The sequence below is a fragment of the Myxocyprinus asiaticus genome, chromosome 33 (assembly GCF_019703515.2).
Source record: "Myxocyprinus asiaticus isolate MX2 ecotype Aquarium Trade chromosome 33, UBuf_Myxa_2, whole genome shotgun sequence".
NCBI lineage: Eukaryota > Metazoa > Chordata > Actinopteri > Cypriniformes > Catostomidae > Myxocyprinus > Myxocyprinus asiaticus.
In genome coordinates, this window is record NC_059376.1 from 14,926,793 (window position 1) to 14,954,721 (window position 27,929).

Genomic DNA, 27,929 nt, shown 5'->3' on the forward strand with positions numbered 1-27,929 from the left:
CTTTAAAAAGACGTCTTGATGCAAGTTAACCACACAATAACAGACACACAACACGTGACGGTTCAGTTTGTAATAGATTTTACCCACCCTTGATAAACATCGTATTATTTATGTCCGTTATCCCAGGAACAAATCTCTGTAATCCAGAAATCACTTAATTTTCTGTGTAATCACACAGTACAGATGCCAATCACAGGCTGCAGGACCTTCCACAGTCCCTCTTCTGAGGGTAGAAGTAACTGCCCCGAAGTAGGAGCTAAAAAGTCTGTTTAAAGTCCCTCTAAACAGCTAAGAGGAACTCGTGTGTAAATGACAAAAAGTACTCGTTCCAGATAAAAGTGCCTAAAACGAGCTTTAGTTCCTGTTGTGGGAAAGGGCCTGATGTCAGGGGCCAGTAGCTGAGAGGGATAATAGTGCCTTTTGAACTCCTTATTGCAGATGTGATGTTGTATAGTCATTATGTAGGCCTATAGTCATAATTATGCCGCAATTGCAATGTTTTAAATTCTTATTTGTGTCAATGATTTAGTATTGGCTGCTGTATCTTTTTGCAAAGACCATCCAAATGAGACCTGTTTTAATAGTAATCTTAGTTATGACTGACCTGACCTTAAAGTCTTAGAAGCCTCACACTAGATTTGTTTTTATACCGGCTGAAATTTGCATTGTGGAACCAGTCTATCAAGTACGAGCAGGTATGAATAAAACTCAAGACAAAGTGGAAAAGGTGCGTGATTTGAAAATGTATTTTATGGGTGTGTTCTGTATGTATTTAACTTCATTCTCATCTGTATGATGCAGGTGACCTTTGAATGCTGGTTATATGTTAAAATGAACTAGCATCACACTGACAAAAGGCAAGTCTTTTATCCAAATTGATTTAACTTTCAGATGACACCTACATGTAATATCAGAAATGTCCATTTTTTTTCTGATCATTTCTGCTATTTTTCTGCATTTACTTGAAACTGATGTCATCTTTGGGAATATTTACATTTAACAAAAAGGAATATTCAGAACAAAGTATGCCTTATGTGGATTCAGTCATTCATAATCTGTAAAAAGTGGGAACATACAGGACAAAAAATCAGTTAAGTCAGTGATAATAATATGCGCACATCAGTTTGTGTGTGCAAACTTGTCTACATTTTGGCCAGTCACAGACTGATAGATTTATTATAATAAAATATAATAAAGTTTAAAAGGATAACAAAGAGTTTTATTTGATGATATAAAAAAACATACTGAATTGTACTGGAGTATATTATGGAGCCAAGTGAGGAAATGCATGATATAATTTGCGTTGCAACCATTGACTGCGTCTTTCAACACAATAGAATAAGAACAAAGTAATTTTATAGTTTACCAGTTTATGTTTAACATGTATGTTATTTAAGCAGTGTATGGTGCAGGCTATATGTGATGACATGATGCTACAAAATGTTTTAGTTGTGGTCTATCACTTCTATAACAGTATACTGTATATACATTTATGTACAGTACACATGGCTCTTTTGTAGAGAATATTTAAGACTGATGCACAAGACATTTTCATTGGGATTGGTATGAGTGCACTGCTGTGGTGTGATGTTCTCTGCCAATCCCTGATTTTCACATCTTTTTCTCACACCATATTCCCTATTCTTGAACCCCATTGAGCAACTCTTTTCAGCATATTGGTGGAAAGTACATAACCAGAATCCATACCAACAGGAAAAACTTCAAGCAATGGAACAGTCTTGTGATGACATTGATTTTGACTCTTCTGAGGGGTGGATAAAGCACACCAGTGGGCATTTTCCCTGCTGCCTGGCCAGTTGCATTCTAAGAGGAAGGAGTTAAGATGCAAGAAGAGGAAACGAAGACACATAATATTAGAAATAAGAAGCGGTTATACAGTTGCACCACTAGGCAGTGTTATTATAGTTTTGGATTTTTAATTTAGTCTTATTTCTGTTTTATATTCAATTTGTCATTACAATTTAGTTGAGTTTTCATTAGTTTTCACAGTTTGTCTGTTAGTTTTAGTATAGTTTAGTTTTCGTTTCTCAGTGATTTGTAGTTTGAGTTAGTTTAGTCATGGTTGGAAGAGGTTTTGAATCCGGAATCAGTCATATCCAAAGCAACATCAACATAGATAAAAATATCATACAAGTCGAGATCAAAAGACCACTCGACTAACACACTTTAAAATGTTTCACTGTTATGTGTACAGGTGCATCTCAATAAATTAGAATGTCGTGGAAAAGTTCATTTATTTCAGTAATTCAACTCAAATTGTGAAACTCGTGTATTAAATAAATTCAGTGCACACAGACTGAAGTAGTTTAAGTCTTTGGTTCTTTTAATTGTGATGATTTTGGCTCACATTTAACAAAAACCCACCAATTCACTTTCTCAAAAAATTAGAATATGGTGACATGCCAATCAGCTAATCAATTCAAAACACCTGCAAAGATTTCCTGAGCCTTCAAAATGGTCTCTCAGAGGCTACACAATCATGGGGAAGACTGCTGATCTGACAGTTGTCCAGAAGACAATCATTGACACCCTTCACAAGGAGGGTAAGCCACAAACATTCATTGCCAAAGAAGCTGGCTGTTCACAGAGTGCTGTATCCAAGCATGTTAACAGAAAGTTGAGTGGAAGGAAAAAGTGTGGAAGAAAAAGATGCACAACCAACCGAGAGAACCGCAGCCTTATGAGGATTGTCAAGCAAAATCGATTCAAGAATTTGGGTGAACTTCACAAGGAATGGACTGAGGCTGGGGTCAAGGCATCAAGAGCCACCACACACAGACGTGTCAAGGAATTTGGCTACAGTTGTCGTATTCCTCTTGTTAAGCCACTCCTGAACCACAGACAATGTCAGAGGCGTCTTACCTGGGCTAAGGAGAAGAAGAACTGGACTGTTACCCAGTGTTCCAAAGTCCTCTTTTCAGATGAGAGCAAGTTTTGTATTTCATTTGGAAACCAAGGTCCTAGAGTCTGGAGGAAGGGTGGAGAAGCTCATAGCCCAAGTTGCTTGAAGTCCAGTGTTAAGTTTCCACAGTCTGTGATGATTTGGGGTGCAATGTCATCTGCTGGTGTTGGTCCATTGTGTTTTTTGAAAACCAAAGTCACTGCACCCATTTACCGAGAAATTTTGGAGCACTTCATGCTTCCTTCTGCTGACCAGCTTTTTAAAGATGCTGATTTCATTTTCCAGCAGGATTTGGCACCTGCCCACACTGCCAAAAGCACCAAAAGTTGGTTAAATGACACCAATGGTGTTGGTGTGCTTGACTGGCCAGCAAACTCACCAGACCTGAACCCCATAGAGAATCTATGGGGTATTGTCAAGAGGAAAATGAGAAACAAGAGACCAAAAAATGCAGATGAGCTGAAGGCCACTGTCAAAGAAACCTGGGCTTCCATACCACCTCAGCAGTGCCACAAACTGATCACCTCCATGCCACGCCGAATTGAGGCAGTAATTAAAGCAAAAGGAGCCCCTACCAAGTATTGAGTACATATACAGTAAATGAACATACTTTCCAGAAGGCCAACAATTCACTAAAAATGTTTTTTTTATTGGTCTTATGATGTATTCTAATTTTTTGAGATAGTGAATTGGTGGGTTTTTGTTAAATGTGAGCCAAAATCATCACAATTAAAAGAACCAAAGACTTAAACTACTTCAGTCTGTGTGCATTGAATTTATTTAATACACGAGTTTCAAAATTTGAGTTGAATTACTGAAATAAATGAACTTTTCCACGACATTCTAATTTATTGAGATGCACCTGTATATATTTGTGTGTCCTCAATTTTTGTTGATTCAGTATTTATTTTTCTTTTGTGTGTGTGGTTTTTTTTTTTTTTTTTTTTTTTTTTTTACTAAATGTTTTCTGGCAAATATAGGTACAGTGGGATTCACTAGTGAAAATTTATATATTTTAAATTCTTATAATTTAATGCAAATGTTTTCATCACAAATTACATTATCAGAATAATTTTAGTAAAATTTGTTTGTAGAAAGTGTTTGTTTCCCTCGTCTATAAGATGATCCCCTACCTAGGGCAAGAAGAAGGTAACTTGTCCCAGTTGTCATCTAATGTAAAACACTAAACCAAATATTCCATGTAATTATGTATTTTCACAATTCAGTTGAATAATGACAAACATAAATAATGACAGAGAAATCATTATCTCAGTAAAATGTATTCATCTGAAAGAACAAATTACTTCTATTAATTATTTACCATACTGGCCTATTAATAAATCCATATTTAGACACCCATGTGTTTTATTAAAACTTTATTCTTTACAATTTCTGTATTATTATTATTTTCTTTATTATATTATTTTCAAATTAAATTTTGAAATAAGTTCAAATGTGTAATGACTGGTAGTGTATACTACACCAACACCTTCAATATTCTAATATATTCTGATATTCTTTAAACAAACACAATTATGACACAATCACACAAATAATAAAAGGGTGTGGTGCTAAACTGATTTAAAAAAATTAGAAATGCGTAATATTTATTTGTTTACATGGCATGAAGGTAAATGACCTACTCGATTGTATTTACATTGTGTGGATGTCTATTCATATGTATCATATGCATTTCCTTAAATGATTATAAATCATTCCTAAACTAACTTTGGGGTTAAACAATTAAAGAGATGGTCCTGATCATGATTGGTCCTGTAGACTGCAAGATGTATAGTGAAAAAGGAGATACATTTTGGTCTGTTCTCACCCAAAAAAGATTAGATCACTTGAGAAGACATGGATTAAACCACTTATGCTGCCTTTATGTGCTTTTTGGAGCTTCAACATTTTGGACCCTGTTGACCTACACTGTATGGATGTACAGAGCTGAAATGTTCTTCTAAAAGTCTTTGTTCATGTTCTGCAGAAGAAAGAACGTCATACACATCTGGGATGGCATGAGGGTGGATAAATGATGAGAGAATTTTATTTTTGGGTGAACTATCCCCTTATCTTTGTGAGGTTTTAAAGTGATGATTTTATTTTAGGATGTGTGTCAGAGCTCATTTCATGACCACTGGTGGGAAAAGCAATGGTAAAGAAAATGACAGAAATTTTAGATAAAATTTGATAAGGTTATAAAAAAGTAAACGTTAACTTAATGTTATGATGTGAAAGTGTATATAAGAAAATATAAAAAAATATTTTTATATATATTTTCTAGAGTATATTTTTTCCTCTGTCCCACTTTACCAAGTACTGCTTCAAATAATCTGGGATTTGGTCAAAAGATGGTCTTCAAAAGGGGGTCTTCCCAGTGTTGAATATTTTTTCATTTCTGCTTTTGACTAAGGTAGAGGACATCCTAAGTGTTCCTTAAAGGTATAATGTTAGTTTTTGTGGCGTTTGGATCATAATTCAACGTGTCAGGAAAAGTACAATTTCCAAAAGTGTCCCACTTTGCCCATATTATATCAAAAACTAAAACTAAAATGAATTCTTGATCATTTTTATTTTATTTTAGTTCGTTTTGGAGTTATGAACAAGTACTTTAGTTTAATTTCAGATTAGTTTTCAGTTTAGTTTTTGTTAGCTATAATAACACTGCCACTAGATGACTCCAAAAACACTAAATTATAGACATCAGTACTGAAACATGCTTTCTGTTTTTGAAAGTAATTGATGCTTCTCTTCACCAAGATAGCATTTAATTGATCAAAAATAACGGAAATTACATTAATATTGTATGTTATTATTTGTTTGAAATAACTGCTTTATATATTGTTTATATATTTTAAAGTTCAAAGCCAGTTTTCAGCAGTCATTACTACAGTCTACTTTAGAAAACACTGTTACATTTTCATTCAGGAATTATTTTAATGTGCTAATATGGTACTTGAGAAACCTTTCTTATTATTACCACAGCTGAAAATGGTTCTGCTGCTTAAATGAATATTTCACCTAAAATAAAAATGATTATTACTCGTCCTCACGTCATTACAAAACCCCCACACTTAAACTTTGTGTGCTTGTGTGTACACGTGTTGCTGTTAAGAATAGTGCTGAACTAACAAATGTTGACAAATTTTCATGTGAACACACACGATGTGAAGTTTACGCTCAATACGGTATGAATGAGTGTCTCTTATGAACTCTCATTAACCCATCAGAGATTTGGGTCTGTTTCACACATAAAGATATTGTTTGACTTCAGAATACTTGGAATATAAATCATCAGTTGACTGAACTACTCATGCTTTATTAAGTGTGCTTGAATTAAGAGTGGAGATCGCAACACAATGTACACTTAGCAAGTCAAATTTGCTTTTTAAAATTGGCACACAAAAATATAAAATAAAAATAACGATTTTAGAAATTCATCAGTCTGGATCTAACAGGACAGAGAGAGCGCACAGCACAGATGGACAACAAAAAGAGCTCAATCTCCAGCTAATCACACCTTTGAGAAGTGCTGCAGAAAGTATTTAATGAAACTTCATCTGAAAATGACTGACTGCTCTAGTGCATGAAGTCTGTACAGCTGATATTGCTGCATGTAGAGGATTATTTAAGGAACAGATAAAACACTGAAGAGCAGCATTTATTTGACATAAAAAGTTGTGTGTAACATAAATGTATTTAGTTAAAGTATCAATTTCATGTTATGGCATTTTATTTGAAATAAAGGCAGTGTAAAAGGTGTTCATTATGTCAGTGTATGAGCAATTAAAAGGCAATATTGAGTATGATAAGATTTTTGAATAGAGTTTAATTTTTGTTCTAATTGTTGAGATTGTAGTCTTGATTTCGCAGTTTTAGAAATATGTTACATGTTTCTGAAATAAGTTTAAGAAAATGTTTTTCTGCAGTTGTGGAAGAACTGCTTGCCAATCTAAGTGTGAAACGGGACAAAAGTTACTAAGATACAGAAGTGTCAGAGTGAGGGGTAAATTCTGATTGGTTGAGATGATTATGAGGCTGTTCAACAGATCACAAGTAAAGTTATAGACTTGTGTCACTGTTCACTTCACTCACTTTAGTTTGTTTCACAGAGCATTGAGAAAGATGGAGCTGTATGTCCTCATTCTCACATTTACTGTGCTTGTTTCTTCTGAGGTCAATGGTAAGTGAAGATTTACTGTTTTACCAGTGAATGACCTTATAAACACTATGCAAGAAATGTTAAAAAATGAATTTTGTTTGATCTTTAAATGAAATGTATAAGTGACTGTAAATATTTGTAATTAATCATGACACAGTTTTCATTCCTGACTGTCTAGAGGGTTTGACATTTATATCACAATACAAATATTGGGTAATCATTCAGTAAATAATAACAATCAACATAAGTTGGTTATAAGTAGACCCACTGAACATTTCATAATATGTTAAATAAATTGTTACATAAAGAACGTTTATATGGTTTGAAATTATAGTAAAATGTAAAACATTGTAATATCACTGATATGCAGTAAATCTTTTATTCTGTTGTTCTTTCTCAATGATGAACTGTATATTGGTATTTCTTTTGTTTCAGTTGTACATGAGGATATTGCTATAACTGTAGTCTCAAACACTCCTCAGCAAGAGGATATGTATGGATTTGATGGAGAAGAGATGTACCATTCAGACTTCGCAAGACAACAAGAAGTATATACATTACCAGACTTTGCAGATCCCATCAGCTGTCCTACATGTTATGATGGATCTGTTGCTGACCAACAAATTATGAAACAAAACTTAGCCAATGACATTAAAGCTTACAAAAATCCACCAGAGCAAATGGGTAAGGCATGAATTGAACTGAACCCTGTTTGATTATTTAAAGATTTATTTCTATTTAATTTTACTCTGTGTGATAGCTGTTACATTGTAGCTACAATTGTCATCAAAATATGATTATTCAAAGGAATGTGGCCTTGACATTTTTTTTTTTTTCTGTATGTATGAAACAACATGTAATGGAGAAGTTTAGTTGTACTGATACAGAATAGCACTGCAGCATCTCTCTGTTTTCATAGACCCCCCCCAGACTTCCATCTATGCTGAAAATGATGTTGTGCTGCGTGTGGAGAACAACCTCATCTGTCATGTGACTGGATTCTACCCTCCCTACCTCAATATCTCATGGACTAAGAACAATGAGATTGTAACAGAGGCCAGTCTGAGTCAGTATCGCCCAAATAAGGATATTACATTCAACATCTTCTCCACTTTGACCATCACACCTATGGAAGGAGACATTTACAGCTGCACTGTGAATCACATGTCCCTCAAGGATCAACCTCAGACCAAAACATGGGGTGAGTGTGCAGTTTCATATACTGTAGATTAAATGGACTATAGATTCCTGTGAATATTGTTTTGTTTATCTTGATGTGTTCAAACAACAGTAATAATCTCTTGAAACAAATCAGAGCAGTGTTACATACACATAAGTCACTCCAAAGACACCAGGAATTAAGAATAAATTACAATAAAATTGTACAAATTCCTGTTAAAATGCATCTGGTCAGCTGTTATCACATTCATGCATCTAAAGTATTCTGTGTTTATTTGTTTCCCAGAAGTTGACGTTGCTCTTCCCAGTGTTGGTCCAGCGGTTTTCTGTGGAGTGGGTCTGACTCTTGGGCTGCTGGGAGTCGCTGTTGGGACTTTCTTCCTCATTAAAGGAAACAACTGCAACTGAAAACCCCCAAATGAACGCTTTAAAAAGACATTGTGATTACACTGTAAATCATTCTGTAAACAAAGACTGTTTAACTTGGCAACAATGCTGTATCCTGCACTTCATTTTGTTTGTATTTTTTCCCCGATGACAAACATTTTAGATGCTGAAGATACATAGACAAATAAAAGCATAAATCTGAAAGTACCTGTATTTGTATTAATATTACCTGTATTAATATTAATTTGACTGTACTAGGAATGTTGCAGTTAACCATTATATTTGCTTGATACGTAGTTCCATACATGCTTACATCCACTGTTTCACTTATACATCCCAATAGCAGTTAATCTTGAGTAATCTTTCGAGATGAGACTTTACATTTTTAATAATCTGATTTTTTTTCTTGCCTTATTCATTGCTAAATGCTGTTGCTTTGAAATGCCATTACACATACAGTATACACACTATATTCTCCCACAAAATAATGTGGGACACAAAGTTGTGTAATAAATGTTTGAAAATAAGGTAGCAGAGGAAAATCTTAAGTCTTTAAATTATGCAGTCATTACTTAAATCAATTTTAATTTATTTCATTTTTCCTGTCTTACATTTTGTGACATTCATTCCAAATAAATATTCAAATCCCTGTTGTAGTTTTATGGACACATTTGTTTGTATTGCATTGTGTGTATTTTCTCATTTTCATTTCAAAATTGTATCAAAAGCCTCATCAGATGGCACTTAATTGAGTGAATGACTCACAGAGAAAGAGGTAGATGTTGAAGCACACAAGATTAATGGACTGAAAAAAGAGACAGTTGAAAGGAACAAAGTTTTTAGAATGACCAAATAATTTTTTTTTTTTTTTTTTTTTTTTTTTTTTTTTTGTGGTGATGTAACATCTGAGTTCCTTTTCAAATAATAATTAAAAACTGCTGTTAAAGCAACAGAAATGGAGAAAAGGTCATTTGCAGGCATGTAATGATCCCTTCATATCAAGAAATTAGCACTGACAACATGATCATGCAGTCACAGCCTTAAAACCATCAGTATTAGAAAGTAACAGGGACAAATATAACATTTTAAAGATATTGCTATATTTTATAGAAATTTTATTTTGTTTGTTCTTGTCTTTTATGTTGTAAACAGCATAAATCACAAAAACATAAAACATCAATGAGACTCCATATGCAAAGAGACTTTGTGTCATATTTAAAACAAAATTTGATCATGTGAATAAATTATTATAGGAGTAATCTACATTTAAAAAAAATTAAATGAAACCACTGTAAATGGTTGAATGAAAATAACCACATTTTAGCTTGTACTCTCAAAAACTGAAGATGACAAATTAGTTCAAGCTGAAAGGCTGCTGCATGTAATCCTGTTTTTAAAAGCAACTGAAATTGAAACGTTAAACACTTTTAAAAAATTTGAGTTAATTAAATTGAAATGGAAAAAACAGACACATTTAATAATGCAAAAAAAAAAAAAAAAAAAAATCACCATATAGTCATAATTAAAACAGGACAACCATTTAAATTGCTCATTTGGATTTGACAGCGATTTAGTTTCAAATGAAAGCAGTATTCTGCCTAGTAACAGATGACGCTTGTGTTTGCAGTGTCTGATTGGTCAGTTATGTTGAACGTTCATCTCATTAAGTAAGTGTTATCAGCGTCTACTTCAGTTGAGAGTTCAGAGTGAGAGAAGATGTTAAAGTCAAATCTCTTGTGTTTTCTTCTTATATTGATGCTCTCTGTTTTTACTGGAGGAGGTGAGTACAATACTTAGATATGACACATTCACTATTAGTATAATGATTATTATTTGTAGTAGTATGAATAATCCATCACAAACATTGTATTGTTGATATAAACGCATCTGACACATCCGTCATTTTGTTCATTATATTTCAGCGGATGCGTATTTCGGAGGTTCGTTGGACAGATGCATCTACAGCACCCGTGATTACAGTGACATGGTGTACATTGATGCCTATTTCTTCAATAAAATAATTGACGTACAGTTCAACAGCACTGTGGGGAAGTTTGTGGGGTATACTGATCGTGGAGTGAGAACTGCAGAGAACTGGAATAATAATCCCGACATCCTGCAGCAAGAGAGAGCTGAGGTGGACAGATACTGCAAATATAATGCTCAAATCGATGACTCATGTGTCCGTTGATAAAACTGGTGAGTAACTCAACACTCTCAACTGAAACTGTGACAGAAATATATCATAACCTCATAATTACTGCAGAATAACATTTAAATGTGTACTCAGTATTTATATCACGAACATTTTACACGAAAGAAGTGAAAGTTTATGATAAAAACATGTTTAAAATGAAACACGAAACAGATCTGCAGTCACAGCATGATGTAAGTGAGGCTACAGGGGGAGAATAAATATAGAAATTAAAGTGTTATTTTAAGTGTTTTTGTGCGAGAATAGTTAGTGTTTGATGTTTAATATTATTTAGAGATTCAGAAGAGTTTGTGTAATATTGAAGTTTTGTCCATTACCACTATGGTGAAGTGTGAAGTTTGAGGAGAAACTATCAATCATCAGATTCTGTAAAATGTATGAAACACTAAATAGAAATTATGTTGTAACTTTCCAAATTAATGTCAGTGTCTCTAACAATAATGTAATTAAACATGTTTGATTGTGAGTTATTCCATTGTTATTACAGTGTCGTGCTCTCTTATTAATAGGGTGACCATACGTCCTCTTTTTCCCGGACATGTCCTCTTTTTCGGACCTTAAAAATGTGTCCGTCCGTGATTTCTAAATTTGTGAAAATGTCCGGGATTCGGCTTTAGTTGCATTATGATGTGCATCTGGTCTAATACCTCATTGTGTGTGCGTGCATATTTGCATTGCTTTAACACCTCTTTGTAAGTCCCACCTTCTCGCACACCAATCGGTCAATTATAAGATGCTTGCAGCAACTATTGGCCAAATTTCTGCCTGTCAATCTCTCCGCGAACGCACAAAGCGCTGTTGAGTTCAGCATCAAACAGTTGCTTGACAGTAGCAGCAAATGACAGCTGAGTGGAAACAATGCCCAAACGAAAGTGCAAATTTACAGAAGATTTGGCAAAACAATTCCCATGCTTTCGTCCAGGTCGAGATCCGAGGGAAGCAGAATGTATGACATGTAAAGCTGACACTTATGTGTCAGTTGCTAATAAAGGTGCAAGTGATTTAGAAGCACACATTAACTCTGAGAAGCATAAAGGGTCAGCAAAAGGTGAAAGTTCATCAGGTAAATTAACGAACTACTTTTTGCGATCAGGTAAAATTATCACATTGCTTCATTTTCCATGGCCATTCAAAATAACAGTAATAGTTAATGAAGGTACACTCATGGCATCAAATATTTTATTTTAGTACATCGACATTCAAAAGAATGTTGGAAATTTTTATTTATTTATTTATTTATATTTATGTTATGCTAATAGAGTGACTTTTTCACTGTATTAAAGTTTGCATTCATAGTAACACTGTTTTGAACACTATTATTCCACCCCTCGTGAAAACTTTAAATTCCGCACCTGAAACTTGTTCACAAAATCACCGCCAGGAGGCGCAAATGGACACTTGTCACCATCGATTAGTGCAGTGGCTCTCAACCTTTTTGACTTCAAGGCCCCCCCACTGTCCAAGACAATATTTGAAGACCCCCTCGCCCGTAACTAGACATGTCTGATTAAAATAATTAATCATGGATATTTTTTTATTCTAGAAGTTTAAGAAAGAGCCTGTTTGTAATTTGTAGGCATCTTTCAATTTGTGACAAATCGCCAAATATGGCCGCCAGCAGCCAATCAAATTTCAGCACCTAATAACTTGCATTGGGAATGGCAGATGCTCATGAAGCTTGTTATACACAAGTAGGGTGTCTAGGTGAAGCGGTATATACAATTTTGTGAGAATCGGCCACAAGGTGGTGCTATAATTATCTAATTCGCTTTATTGCTAATAACTTGTGAACCACATAGGCTAGAATAAAATTTTGTAGCTTCTCTGAAACCATCAGTGCTCCCAATAATAAGCTCACATGAATTTCCATTTCCACTAGAAATGTTTTCTACCATTTCTATTTATTTGAAAAACGTACTTTTTCCTAACTCATCCTAGGCCATTTGCCCAATTGGCATGAAACTTGCTATACATCATCTACAGACCCTCTTGACAAAAAGATATTAAAAGAGTTTTGTTATGTCAAATCGTTCTAAAGATATAAACCAATATGTTTTTTGGGTATGGCCTGTTACTTCTAATTGGCCTATATCTTGTGAGCGCAGTATCCAAACTTAACAAAACTTAAAACAAATGGACAGTAGACCATTCTGAGGTCATACGAAAAATTTCATTAATTTGTGATGCTAGGGGGCTATATAACATCAACACTTTTCATGCTGCTGTAAGGCAATTAGGATTAGGGTTAGGTTTACCTAACCAACACCAAAACAACTGTGTCGACGGCATTCACAGGATCTTTTCTGTCAAATTGTAATATTTTGTCATCTTTCCATATGTGCTTGTACCCTGATAATTTCCTCTTCTGCTATATTTAGGGGCCCAAGCACTGAAGGTGCTGGAGCTCTGTTGTATTTGTACTGATTTTCTTCTTCTTATTATTCTTTTTCTGCCATAAAAGTGTATGGGCAGCAAAAACCGTAAGTTCTAGAGATCTGAAACTTGGCAGGATGGTCCCACAGCTACTCAGGTGCACACAAACACACCCATCCGAGGTGGCACTATAATAAGTATTTGGGGGGGGGGGATTTTGTCCACTTTTTCTCCCCAATTTGGAATGCCCAATTCCCAATGCACTCTAAGTCCTCGTGGTGGCGTAGCGACTTGCCTCAATCCGGGTGGTGGAGGACAAATCTCAGTTGCCTCCACGTCTGAGACCGTCAACCCACGCATCTTATCACATGGCTTGTTGATCGCGTTACCGTGGAGACATAGCGCATGTGGGGGCTTCACGCCATCCACCGCGGCATTCACGCACAACTCACCACGTGCCCCACCGAGAGCAAACCACAATATAGTGACCACGAGGAGGTTACCCCATGTGACTCTACCCTCCCTAGCAACCGGGCCAATTTGGTTGCTTAGGAGACCTGGCTGGAGTCACTCAGCACACCCTGGGATTTGAACTTGCGAACTCAGGTATTATTAGCATTTTTAAGTTTTTGCTAATATCTCAGAAAGCATAAGGGCTACAATTAAAATGATTTTTTCTTTGATTATTATAAACTTTTTCCACCATTTAGAATTTTTTTAAAACCTTTTTTCAACTCCTAGGCCATTTGTTCGATTCGTTTGTACAACAATTTTTTTGTACTCACTATCGTAGTACTAACTTTGTAACTATTTTTATGCACATTTTGAAATTGCGCATAAGAAATCTTGAATGGAAATGCTTGATATGCGAATAAATTCTTAAAATCCGCTTACAATTTTATGCGCTAGAAGGAGTTGGATTTTGTAGAGTTTCGCATTAGATAAAAATACACATTAAGGTGATGGAAATGATGGAAATGCAAAACGCTGAGCATTCATGATCTTATTTAATAGCTATAAAGAATACACATCAATGATAGACTAAAATATAGTTTTTCAGTTGAAATCTCGCTCATAATCATAATGAAATATACATGTGCTTGTTTTGAAGTTCTTTCTAGTTTTTAATTCTAATGTTACAGAGGAAGCTGTGGAGTAGAGAAAAGCTTTGAATTTACACATTTGAACTGATAGCTCAGTGGTAGTGTTTTCAGCTGTTGAGCTAGAGGTTGCAGGATCAAAACCCATGTTTGTTTGTACTTGTGAAAATGTAAAATGCAACCAGCAGACAAATGGTGTGCCTTTATTGCATAAATACACATTTGACCACATAGAAATAGTTAAATTTGATATTGTTGAAGTTCAACATTCAAAACAAATGCAAACATTGTTTCAGCATTGCGTGGTTTTAATTTGCATTTCATTACATTTTGCGCTGTGGCTGGTACTGACTCTATGTCCTGTTAGATTATTGTTGGTCAATTGGTATTGTACTGCATGTAATTTATACAATTACTCTTACATTTGTCACCATGATTGTGTTTTAAAAGTTAAAACCATATGCATTACAGTCGCATAGGGCGGCAGCGTTTATGATTACATGATAAAGATTATGATTCAACTTAATTACATTAATACAGAACAATAGCGTGAGGGTCTTTCACTTGTATTTTTCCAAAGATCCGGGTGAAAATCGAAACATCCAAATCTCCTTTAATCTTTTGAAGCGTCACATCACTTTTGTCTGTGTTCGCTTGTCTGTGTTCGCATGGGAGATGGGAAAAAGTAAAAGTAGATAGCCCACCTTAAACACCCACCTTGAGCATTTGATTGTGCCATCAGAGAACCGTTACCTCATCTTAACTTGAAGTAAAATGTACATTAAATGCCTTTATTGCAGATATACACATTTATTCACATAAATATTAATATTTAATATAGATGTCTTAAAAGTCAATTAAAACATTCAAAACAAATGCCAAGACATATTTTCAGCATTTAAAGGTTTTTATTTAATTTTTTAAGCCATATTTTATGTTAATGTTTATCAAAGGAAGAATCTGTCTTCGCTGCTGACATGACATGGGCAGAAAAGTGGTTTGGGAAAAGCTGGATTCGAACCCACCTGACACTCTACTGATCACGTCATGTCTAAGTTAACATACAAGTTTGACCAAGATGCTCAGATGCAGAGCCAGAGAAAACGCCCGCCACACTCCCAGCCTCCGATCACCGCGAGAACAACAGCTCACTCCCTTCAGACATTTTATTTCAACTTTTAAAATACATTGCGGACGTTAAATAAAAATAATGTGTGTTTTCGATGACATGAAATGGGGATGAATCACGGATCTTTCTTTCCTGACGTCATCATGGTAATTGGTAGTAAAATTATTGTAACCACAAAATTAAACATGGTTAATAGCTATATTAAAACCATATTACTGTAGTAACACCATGCATTGTTAATTGCATCAAATCTGTTTTCTGCCCAAAACACATGGTTACTACAATATTACTATAGTAAAACTACCTTTATATTCATTTTATGTATAAGTAGTATTAAATAAAATATTAAGAGTAGAGACAGGAAACAGAATGGGAAAAATAATGCAACAAATGCAAACCCGGATCGAAAAGGTACAGTAGCACCTGCGTTATGCCATTAGCTACTGCAGAAAAACACATAATGCACCTTTTGCAGGTATTATTTAGATCTAGATGCAAATAGTCACTCCAAAAAATAACATAGAGGTTTTGGGTAACATCGAATAGCAAATATTAACTATTAATAATATACAAGACAGGGGGCCTGGGTAGCTCAGTGGTAAAGACACTGGCTACCACACCTGGAGTTCGCTAGTTCGAATCCCAGGGCGTGCTGAGTGATTCCAGCCAGGTCTGCTAAGCAACCAAATTGGCCCAGTTGCTAGGGAGGGTAGAGTCACATGGGGCAACCTCCTCGTGTATATTATCTGTCTTGTATATTATTATTATTATTTTTTTAAAATTATTTTTATCTCCCAATTTGGAATGCCCAATTCCCAGTGTGCTTTTAAGTCCTCATGGTTGTGTAGTGATTCACCTCAGTCTGGGTGGCGGAGTTGCCTCTGCGATCGTCAACTTGCGCATCTTATCACGTGGTGAGTTGAGCGTGGTTGCCGCGGTGGATGGCATGTGATGGTGTGACACCTCCACACATGCCATGTCTCTGTGGCAATGTGCTCAACAAGCCACGTGATAAGATGCGCAGGTTGACGATCGCAGAGGCAACTCCGCCACCCAGACTGAGGTGAATCACTACACAACCATGAGGACTTAAAAGCACACTGGGAATTGGGCATTCCAAATTGGGAGATAAAAATAATAAAAACAAAAATAATAATAATATACAAGACAGATAACAAATAACAAAGCACAGGTTTTTTTTTTTTTTTTTGTCTTTTGTGCTGAATAGTGTTTCTGGTTATTATTACATATAGCATAAAACTCAAAGCATATTGAGAAAAATATTATACAAATAATGTGGTCACAATTAGTGGTCGACCGATATATCGCTGAGGCTGATAAATCGTCCAATATTCTGACTTTTTTAATTATCGGCATTGGCCGATAAGTTTTCCTGTTTGGCCGATTTTTTCTTGAGGGTGTCAAAAATCAGCTGCTTGCATGTGAAGCGACTGAGACATGTAAATGACCAGTTACAGTTCGTTTTGTTGTTACCTGCATAGTGTTACTACAATAATAGACCGGTTGCAACACAGTCTCATTTAAACGGTCTGCATATCAGAGCCACAGCAGACGCGTTTGAGCTCATAATGTTAAAGTGCTCCCGTTTCATTCTCCCTCTCTCTCCTTAACAGTTCCCTGTAACTTTAACTGTCTTGTCTAATGGCAAAAATCAATAAAACTAATATCATATACTGTCTGCAAATATGCGCATATCTCATTTAAACAGATGTAATAATCCAACCTCACACAACTTGAGCAGATCCAGCTCATGTGGAGAGCTCATTTATTCACATCTAAAGCACATATTCTAACAGTCTCTCCTCAGCAGTTTCCTGTCACCTTTAACTTTCTTTTCAAATGATAAAAGGCAAATATCAATAAAACTTCTTTTATATACTGTTTGCAAATATGGAGATATCGTTTAAACAGATGTCATTCAAAACCTCACGAAAATCCAGTGTTTTCTTCCCGTCGAGCGCTCATTTAATATCTTCAATATCTGAAGCGCGTATTCTATCAGCTAGAATCAAAACTTCAGGATCAAAAGTTCCTCTGATTCATAAATCATGACGGTCAGTGGTCACAATCCAAGCAGGCGATCCAGGCTGTTTAAACTGTCATGCCGGGTTCAGGGAGGCGTGAGGGGTGCATTTTTGTTTCGGCGCCCATATTAACAGATGACACCGTTTAAGGCCGAAACATACTTCACGCAAGTACGCAAACGCAAATGCTTGGCCAACACAAGGCCAACACGTGGTCCCGTTGTACATACATTACGTGTGCTCTTGCATTGCTCTGGCGGTTACAAACCTCAGACCACAAGAGGGCGATAGATTTTTTAGGCATGACTACAAAACTGGATGCGGTAGATGAGTCGATAGTTGAGAAGTGGGGAGAGACACGGAGAAAAAACAAGTTCTTTTTAATTGACTGGGGACAAAAAGTCATCTATATTTTTCAAAAAGATTCAACTCAAATTGCTTCCTGAGTCATGGAGCCGAGTCCGCAATGACAGTTGTTGATTGAAAGAAGAAGATCCGCTCTAACGCCCCTTGCAGCAAAGCAGAGAATGCAGCACGTACTTGCATTGTGGGCGGTCGCGTTGGATGTTCACATTGGCCGCGTCTCTTCCGTGAGAAACAGCAGCGCCTCTGTGCAGAAAATAAAGTTATCTATGGTGTCCTACACCAAAGTTTTTCTTTAATAAGGTCATAATAAGCTAAGGTTATTGCTGCTTCAAGGACAACAGCGGGCAGTCACGTGCACTTCATCTTTATCAGCACACTTGGTTGTGATTGGTTAATGTTGTTACTATAATGTACACCTATATACACAGAATGGCAAAAGGTCTGTAAGTTAATTAATTCTTTCCTTTAAGTTATTTTATTCAGTTTACTTGAATGCAGACATATAAATTGTAGTGTACTATATAAGGGATGCACCGATCCGATACCTGGATCGGTATCAGCTCTGATACTGAAGCTTTTAGACAGAACGGTTATCAGTCTGATGAGCCCGATCCAAATCCGATGCTGTGTGTTAGTCATGCTCGTTACTGTCAAGCTCAAAAAATGACATAAAAAAACCATAAAAACACAATTAAAGTAGTTCATATGACTCGTGCATTTTATTCAAAGCCACCTGAAGACGTGCAATAGCTCTGTGAATCACAAAAGGCTGTGTTTAATAAGTAAATATATAAAATGCACGCGCAGCTCCAGCACGTCAGTGAATGGCGCTGCTCTGTTTACACTAAGGCTGCCCCTGACCAAAGATTTTCCCAGTCGACTAGTAGGCGTTAATTTAAGCCATTAGTCGACTTGTCGTGCGGCAAAAATAGGCTCAGCGCTGAAACTATCCGCTCATGCCTTGCTCACGTCACGCCACGCTCACGGAGGATGTGTGAACCCTGCGTCAGGAGATTGCTGCTGCTCGCTGGATCCGCACGGGCACGTGAGTGCAACCAAAGTCTTTCTAGCAAGTCAGTTCACTGTCGGCCATGTTTGGTACACTCTCGGGAGGCTATTTCCAGTCATGCCAGCGCTGCTTCTATCTACTTGAATGGGGAAAGACCGCAATCTCCAAAACGGTTGGTCAAGATTACGATCAAATAACGTATTTCAAATCAGCAGTAAAATCTGACAACACTGGTATCATAAATGGTGCTTGTTTACGCTAAAAAACACAATTTTCTTGGCTTGTATAGCTAATGTGCATGCGCGTTCTCGAGATGATTGACAGGTGATGTCTGTATCTAAAAGGTGATTTGCTCTTTTACCTGTAAGGCAGGACTTCCTGTCTACATCCGTTGACTGTAGTTGGGCGTTCTAATTTCTCCCATTCATTTTAATAGAAGTGGTCCATATCTTCCTAAATAGTCCCTGGTTCAGCTTCAAGGTAAAAGCACTTCATGTTTGCTATAAGTAAATATTTTATTCAATATGCACTGTATGTAATTGGTTTGATTCTGTATTTTTTGAGTAAATGCGATTGCTAATGTGGACATGCCATCCATGGTTGCTGGACTACTGTGTGTACTGTTATTTCCTTCTTCCTAATATATTAACAATTTCTGTGTTCACTTGTTTCTCCTATCACCAAAAAAATATTTCTTGTGTACGTGAGAACTTTGTAATAAAGTTAATTTTGATTCTGATTCTGAACAATTTCTTCATGTGCAAATAAATTACTAAAATTTGATGACTAAACAGAAATCAGAAGAAACTGGTATCTACCATTTAAAATACAATATAATTTTTTTTTATTCTTTTTTTAATTTTTTTTTTTAGTTTTGCTTGACATAGAGTAAATATAGTGCTAAATAAGAGTTGTTGTTTTGTTTTTGTTTTTTAGCAATTTTATCTTTGTTATTTACTATATTAAATTGTGTTATATCAGCATTGTATCAGCCTATCTGCCACACTGCTCACTGGATATCGGCATGGGCCATTAAAAAACCTATATTGGTCGACCACTAGTCACAATATTCCCAGCCTTAGACATGTAATGGCGATTCTTATTAAAATATTTTACAATATTTCATTTGATGAAATCTATTCTATTCTGTGAAGAATAATTGGGTTCACTTTTGCTTACATTTTTACTGCTAAGAGAATATAACATATGATACAGTGATATACATATAAATTAATTATTTCACATTTGATATTCCTGTTTAAAAACAGAAAATATTGGCTAGCCTATCGGCACATTAAATTAAAGCACAGGCTCAATGTCTTGACAGTTTTCGGAAGTTACAATTGTTTGAATATGCTGCCTAATGATGCTCGCTCAATGTCATATGTATAAAAATACTCACAAATTATAATTCTCTCTAATGAAATGTAATAAATGAAAACAAATATGTCCTAACATAATGCTAATTGTTCCAGGAAAGTGTTTATCATGGTCTTCATTACTGCATTACTGTGTTCAGCAAAAAAAGGGCAGCTGACAGCAGGAAGTGCCTGCCAGTGTCTGTCGAAAAAGTAGCAGAAACCCGCTGCTGGCAGCGCCAATCATTAGCGTCCAAACATTGACAGCAGCCAATTGCTAAACTTCCAGAGTAACAAATGGCAACATCAAACACACTATTTTTCAGTGTTAGCGTTTGAGTTCGTTTTATAAAATAATTATAACATATTTCTTTAATCGTTTTTATAAAGTTTCAACTAAACATTGTTACCATTGTCGTTTTTATTACAGGTCTTGTATTCTGGATAGAATTTGAAATTACAATGCACTACACATTGTTTTCATTCAGCAGTAAAATATTCTAAGGTTACATAAATGTCTATGGACAACAAAATGCTATCATCCTTCATTTAGACAGCAGGTATTTTTGGCTATTCCTATTTTGTAAGCACTTCTGCCCAATATGTAATGGCCCGAGAAAAACATGCAATGGTGATGAAAGGCAAATGTCAAGAAAAAAATTATGATAATTAAAAACAATGCTTTTATTTTTTATTTAGGTTTAGTTCACTGTATATTTATGCTTAATTTTACTTCCTTGGTCAATTTTAAGTTATTACCAAAATAATGGGTTAAACTATAGTCCTCAAATAAAGCTGTTACGCCAGTCACATGACAATCCCCAGTGATTTTATAAAAGGAAATAACTAAAGTAAACAAAAGACGACATTCCAGAAGCTTGGTTTTATTTTAAAACATGATCAGTTTTACCTTTTTGATAGCGCTTTCAGCAAATGTAACACTGGAGCTTTTATTATGAAGGAGGAAGAAACTTCTTCCATTCGGGCATGCGAGTGATTGACTACTGCCAATGACAGCCTACTCCCATTTCCGATTATTTTGGCAGGTACCTCCGGCTGCCATTGACTGCTGCCAGCTGCCCATTTTTCTCTGAACCCTTACTGGTTCTTCTTATTTATTCTTCTTCTGTTTTATGGTGGTTGGCAAAAAAGCATTACCGCCTCAATCTGAATGGTCATGCCGTTGTGAGAAAGAGCTTTGAGTCTTTCAGCTCTGGCCTGTTGAAATTCTATGGTTATTGCGCCCATTAGCATTTTAGAGCTGCTAATGACTCATTCACGCATTGATTGTGGTGGCAGAAAGCTTATTCTGGATGAATACCCACTGTAGGTTTCATTCTAAGTCCAAGACCACTGTCATATCAGCCAGTACAACATAAACCTCATACTGAACTGTATGAATTTTCAGTAAAAATAATACATTTTCTTGGGATTCTTCCAGATAAATGTATTTATGTTTGCTCTTAAAAATAACAGACATCTCTTTTCCCCATACAAAATTTTTTTGAAACACTGTATAATACCTTTCATATAATCACAAAAAGTATTGTAGGGGATGTAATTAATACATCTCTTGTTTCAGTGAAACCGACTGTTAAGATCACTTCAGTAAAGCAGCCTCATGGCGGACATCAAGCCATGTTGATGTGCAGCGCGTTCCGCTTCTACCCACAAAGAATCACAGTGTCCTGGCTGAAAGACGGTAAACCTGTGACCTCTGATGTGACCTCCACTGAGGAGTTGGCTAATGGGGACTGGTACTATCAGATCCACTCGCACCTGGAATACACCCCTAAATCTGGAGAGAAGATTTCCTGTATGGTGGATCACGCCAGCTTCAATAAACCCATGATTGTTGACTGGGGTAAGAGAAATAAACGTACCTCACTGCCACATCAGACATTTCTTTTTTTTGCATTTCATATTTTGACATACAAGCAAAAGAACAAGTAGAAAATAATAGAAAATATGTAAATGGTCCTGTTGTTGCACTCAGACATGCTCAATATTTTACACAGTTGATACTGTAATAACAGAATGATGTTTGCACACAAACAGATCCTTCTCTCCCCGAGTCTGAGAGAAATAAGATTGTTATCGGGGCCTCTGGACTGGTGCTGGGAATCGTCATAGCAGCTGCTGGACTCATTTACTACAAGAAGAAATCAAAAGGTCAGTTCATACAAGAATAATCAGAGTGATATTGATCCGTGTATGTCAAACATTTATTTGTTTCCTGTATTTGTGATTGACACATATTTTATTTTAACAGGGAGGATCCTGGTACCACATTAATGATGCTAGGTTTAATGAAACATTTGAAAACTGGAACAGTAAAATGTTTCTCATCTATCTGTAACACATATTACATGTGCTCTTTGTTTTTAAGAATCCTGTTTAACAATCATAAATAATGAATTACTGAATTCTCAAACTCAGCCACATGATTATTAAATACGCAAATCGCAGGTCCTGAAACTGTTTAAATGAGAATTAAACTTGGAACACTGATGGAGAAGCATCTGTCTTTATGACAACTTTCATACACAATCTCTTTATACTGTGCTTTTAACTGTTTTTACAATGAAAACATAATGGGAATAGAAAATACAGCATCAGTTCTCATACGTGTGTTTAACTTTAGCATCTTTTTGTATTTGGTAGTGATGATGTTCTAAAGAAACTTCTATTGATGTAAATGATGTGTGAGATACATATGAAGATTATTGTTTGTACTTTATTTCCAGGATTTCCTGATTAATTTGTTCAGAATTAAAAGAGATTGATAATGCTTAGCATGGTATCATCTGAAAAACATGAATATATTTATTCTGAAGACAGATTAAAAGTAAATGCCTGCAAACACATAGGCATTATGTTTAATATAAAAAATCCTATTTTTATAGATAATGATATGGGTCTGTCAGATTTATTTTAATGTAACTGTAATGACCCCAACAGGACTCTTTAATTTTGCATTTATTGTCTGATTTAATTCTTCTTCCTTATTATCCTAGCAATTACGCTTGCATAATGATTGATGCTTCAAAACATCCACAACAACATTTGTTATTTCTTATGTAAATTTAAGCTTCAAATAAATATTTTTAGGCTTTACAAAGTTGAAGTGTGGTGATTGATGGATTTGGTGACTCAATTCTTTATAGTGGAAAAATATCCCAGTCCTCTATTTTAGATTCTTTCAGCAGTTAGTTCTGGTCATCTAATTAGATTGGCCAAGTGGCGTTCCAATAGCAGGGATATTTACTGTTTGTATCAATCTGCTTGTCTGTGTTTAATGCATTCCAAACCAGAGTTTTGCTCCAGGATTTAATCTCAACAATGAGCGTCGAACAGGAAAAACCCAGAGCTGAGTGATAACAGAACGCTTTGATTAGGGAACCACTCCACTCACATAAACTTTTCCAGTCTGTGTTGATTTGCGACATGAAAAGCTTAGTCTTTCACTAAACATGCTTTTTCCTATGCCATAACAGTATCACATATCTGGATTTGAATAGTAGTCTATGCTCAGGTTTTGTTTCTGTGACTAGAAATATCATGTAGATTACGTTTGTCCTAGGTCTCACGTTCCTGTCCTGATTAACACCTGTCCCTTGCTTTGTCCATTAGTCTGCGGGTGTCTCAATCAGCTCCCTATTTCATTAGTAAGTACACTGTCCAGGGAGTCATGTTTAGGGTTGAGCCATTGTCAAAAGTTTTTGAGTGCACTGAAATGTTCACTCCTGAGAAATTCCCAGAAGAATGCATTGCTAAAACCAATAAGCATCAGCTACTTATTTTATTCACTTACGAGAAATATCTTCATGTCTTTTTTGTCCATACAATGAAAGTAAATAGTGCCTGAGGCTGTCATTCTGCAAAACATCTCTGAAGAAAGTAAGTTATACAGGCTTGGTCAACTTGAGGGTGAGTTTTCATTTTTGGGTGAATGATTCCTTTAAGCCTCCACAAGTAAAGAACAGTCATGTGATGGAGGGAAGTTGTTTGTAATGGCTGGAGGTTTGGCCAGCAGTTTTCTCTGTATCACTACCTCCTGTGCAGGGGTGGATTATGGCCAATTATCTTTTAGACTGAATAATCTTTGAAAGCTTTTAGTGTCTTTTCATACCTGTTCTGTAATTTACAGTCAGATTCATTCAAACAAAGAAATCAAAACACACTCGACCAAAACACATTCGCTGAACAACCACTGTTCTTAAAGAGACAGTACTGTTTTAGCGTTTCTTTTACATATGTGAAAATGTAAAACATTTAAACTCAATGTAAATACTTTCAAATACTACAAATTATGCATATAAAAAAACAAGCACGTAACAAAATGTGTAAACGGGCATATATTTAAAGGGCCAATAATACATTATGAAATATTTTAACCTCATCAAACACTTCAAATATTAAAGAATTAAAAAACAGGCTCCTACAGCATCTATGCATGGGTTTGGTGAAACTCGGCAAAGAGTTCAGGCAGTTCTGGCTCACGCTGCTATATCTTTTCCATTCAGAATTGATCATCCCTATGTCTTATTTCCTTCAAAGTCTTTACCCTCCATTGTGAGAGCTTCGAAGGGCTGAAAGGTTCAGGGCTCAAAAATAGTGGTCATTTGATTGGAAATTCATTTTGAAATGAGCTTGGCTACCATTATTATTCTTCCATTGAAAAGCCCTGCGAAGGCATCATTTAAGCCACAATCCCCTAGACTACATTTAAGACAGAATATTTAAATGAGCTATGAGTCTGTTTTGGAATGTTCTTGATTTCAAATTTCAGCTGTAAAAAACTTACACACAAGCCCTTAAATCTGCTTTAAGATGCTTTCTTTCTTTCTTTCCTATCTAGCTAAATCAGTATTTGTCTTAAGTTTGCAAAAGAAAGAACACGCTGTTATACATGTTTACTTGTGTTGCTCGCCATGTTCGCAATCTGCCACATTTCTAGTATAGTTACCTTGGGCTTGGAATTACACTTAGCATCAAGCGGGGCAGACAAATTTCTGCCCACATGGGTGTCCTTTAGGACTTGTTGCAGTTCCATATTTAGGTATCTAGGTATATTTAGGTATAGATATCCGATGGAAAAAGTAATGGCGCTGTTCAGTTATGGTGGGCTGCAGATTCCCTGCCTCACATGCTTGTTGCTATCATATAAAGTGTAAAGGAGGTTTCGGCTGTAAAAATTTTTTTATGAGGCCTGCTTTTAAATACATGTGTCTGCATTTTGAACATATTTACGTGTTGATACATTACATTATTTGCGGTTTCTAGAATGGATCTATGTTCTCATGTGGTTTCATATTTTGGTGGGGCACCACCCAACTTGCCCATGTACATGAGCCGCGGTTGCTCCATACAAGTACATACATGTTCACTGCTTGGGGCCCTTGGAAGTTCTCTTTCCAGTGAACACAAGAATGCATTTGTCTCAGACAACTCAATGCAAATATTCTAATTAAATCTGTTTGAAAAACTGAACTAGCATGCATAGTAGAATGATCATGATTAGAAGTTCTGTAATACATTACATTACATTAGATTGATTAAAGCAGGGCATTGAACAGGACCCGAGGCAACTTCAGCAAGCCATGAAGCTTAAAATGTTTTGTACTAGTAAACCTTTCTTGTAACAGCCTAAACAGCCCTCATAAAATTCAAGATGAAGTAAATAATGAATTCATCATTATGAGCAGGGTCCCATTCTTTGAATGTGGCTACAAATGTTTTTATTTTTATTTTTTTATATGTTACTCTCTTAAATTTGCTTTAATCTTTGTTTATGCCAAGAATCATAGTTTATTCCAGTAACTCATCCAGCTAGCCAGATAAACCACGGATGTGAGGGTGTCACTGCAGGTCAAAAGCAGGACAAACTTTGTCCAAGAAAGACCTTTTAAAAGACCATTTTTATTTATAAATGACATCAGAGTATGAAATATAAATGCAAATTATATATACATTTTGTAATAGTTTGTTGAAATACATTTATACCATAGCCTAATTTGGGTTCAAATATTGTCTATTTTTTATGACACTTTAAATCTAACACTTAACATTCAATTCAGTATTGAATTGATTTTTTTTTTAATGACCAACTTCAATCCTCCTAGTAACTGATGACATAGTAAAATCACCTTACTCTCACTGGATATTGTCAAGTCACTCAACTGCACAGGGGAATTCTCCAAACTGGCTTGTGTTTCTGTAATATTTATGTAATAGAAAGCTGGTGGTCTAATGGAGTGAAGGATATTTTCTTTCATCATTAAAAGCAGTGCAGAAATGAAGATACCTTTGGTTTTAGATTTTGAATAATTATTTATACATATATTTATAAGGGCAATCACTTATGTAAAATAGATTTTAAATCACTTTTAAATGGATAATATCATGTTTGTTTTTTTAATAACCATTTTTTCCCCTGCTGTCCACTTATGTTAGTAACATTTGTGTGTGTGTGTGTGTGTGTTACAAAAATTTAGTTTTTTTTTGGGGGGGGGGGGGGGGGGGCGGGGTGTTTTAGTTTTGCATTCTCTGAAACTCATAATCAAACAGTCTATTTTTTTCCTTATATGCCCCCATGACATGTAAAGTAAGCAATAGCACTATCAACACGGCTAAAAAAATAAATAAAATTATATATATAAGTTAAAATTATATATATAAATTATATATATAAGCACATGGATGTATTGTATACATTTATAGTATATACTGAATGAATTGTATACATTTATAGTATATACCCCATTAGTATTGTGAATTGTGAAAGTATAGTGATACTTTCCTGTACATAAGAATGCTAAAAGGGCCTAGGGTCCACTAATCAACTGAAAATTACTGTGATTCATGAAACTCATAATATAATAAAAAATAATAATATTTAGTCTCAGATTACCTTTTTAACATTTAGGGTTTTGGAAAAAAATAAAATCTGATTGAACAATTACATTTTAAAATATGTGAAGGTTTTTATACCTTTTAATAAATAAAAGGCTTTTTACAGAAGTGAATATTTTTATTTTTTTAATGAACTTTCTTTACTTCATATTCTCTGTGTTCCTGAGGATCAGGTAGATCCACTCATCAAACAGCAAACAAACTGACTTTTCCCACTGAATGCTGACAATGAACTCTTCATAATCGTTCAGATTCAGAGATTTGTCATTTGACAAGCAAAATCACAACCATAAACTGGTTTAATATGAACCATTTTTCAAAACCGTCCAATTACAAGAGAGACGTTTTGTTACATAATTAGTCTCTAAGGAGATTGACGCTTAAATATAATTTAAAGGAATCTAAATAATAAGCAATTTTAAAAAACAAACACATGTTTTTGTTGAGACAAGGTAATAATGTAAAGTTTATTCATAAATAAAGGTAACTTTACTTGGATAATAAGATACTGCACTACATCATAACTTTATTAAACACTAAATCCACAGTCTCTGCACTTCTCCAGAGGGAGTTTCATATCACATCATAATTTTAATGACATAATCCAGTTTTAAAACAAATAAAAACCTGAATAACAATCTTTCAAGTTAAATTGGTGGTTGTTTACTCATAATATCCAACTCTATGCACTTCAGCTTGAATCTTGTCTGCAAAGTATGTGAACACCACTATCAGCAATGTCACTATGCCCATTTTACTGGCACAAAG

General features: G+C 35.4%; 2 protein-coding genes across 2 annotated transcripts; both read left to right on the top strand.

Moving 5' to 3' along the window:
- The first annotated feature begins 6,948 nt into the window (after nucleotides 1-6,948).
- Nucleotides 6,949-8,832, top strand: LOC127424561 (HLA class II histocompatibility antigen, DP alpha 1 chain-like). The gene is made up of 4 exons (XM_051669914.1): nucleotides 6,949-7,106; nucleotides 7,521-7,769; nucleotides 8,005-8,286; nucleotides 8,551-8,832. The coding sequence occupies exons 1-4, from the start codon at nucleotides 7,049-7,051 to the stop codon at nucleotides 8,670-8,672; spliced, it is 711 nt and encodes a 236-aa protein (XP_051525874.1). The 5' UTR covers nucleotides 6,949-7,048; the 3' UTR covers nucleotides 8,673-8,832.
- A 1,471-nt stretch (nucleotides 8,833-10,303) lies between these two features.
- LOC127424569 (H-2 class II histocompatibility antigen, E-S beta chain-like) lies at nucleotides 10,304-23,367 on the top strand. The gene is made up of 5 exons (XM_051669926.1): nucleotides 10,304-10,431; nucleotides 10,574-10,837; nucleotides 21,799-22,110; nucleotides 22,305-22,418; nucleotides 22,519-23,367. The coding sequence occupies exons 1-5, from the start codon at nucleotides 10,368-10,370 to the stop codon at nucleotides 22,539-22,541; spliced, it is 777 nt and encodes a 258-aa protein (XP_051525886.1). The 5' UTR covers nucleotides 10,304-10,367; the 3' UTR covers nucleotides 22,542-23,367.
- Nucleotides 23,368-27,929: the final 4,562 nt, after the last annotated feature.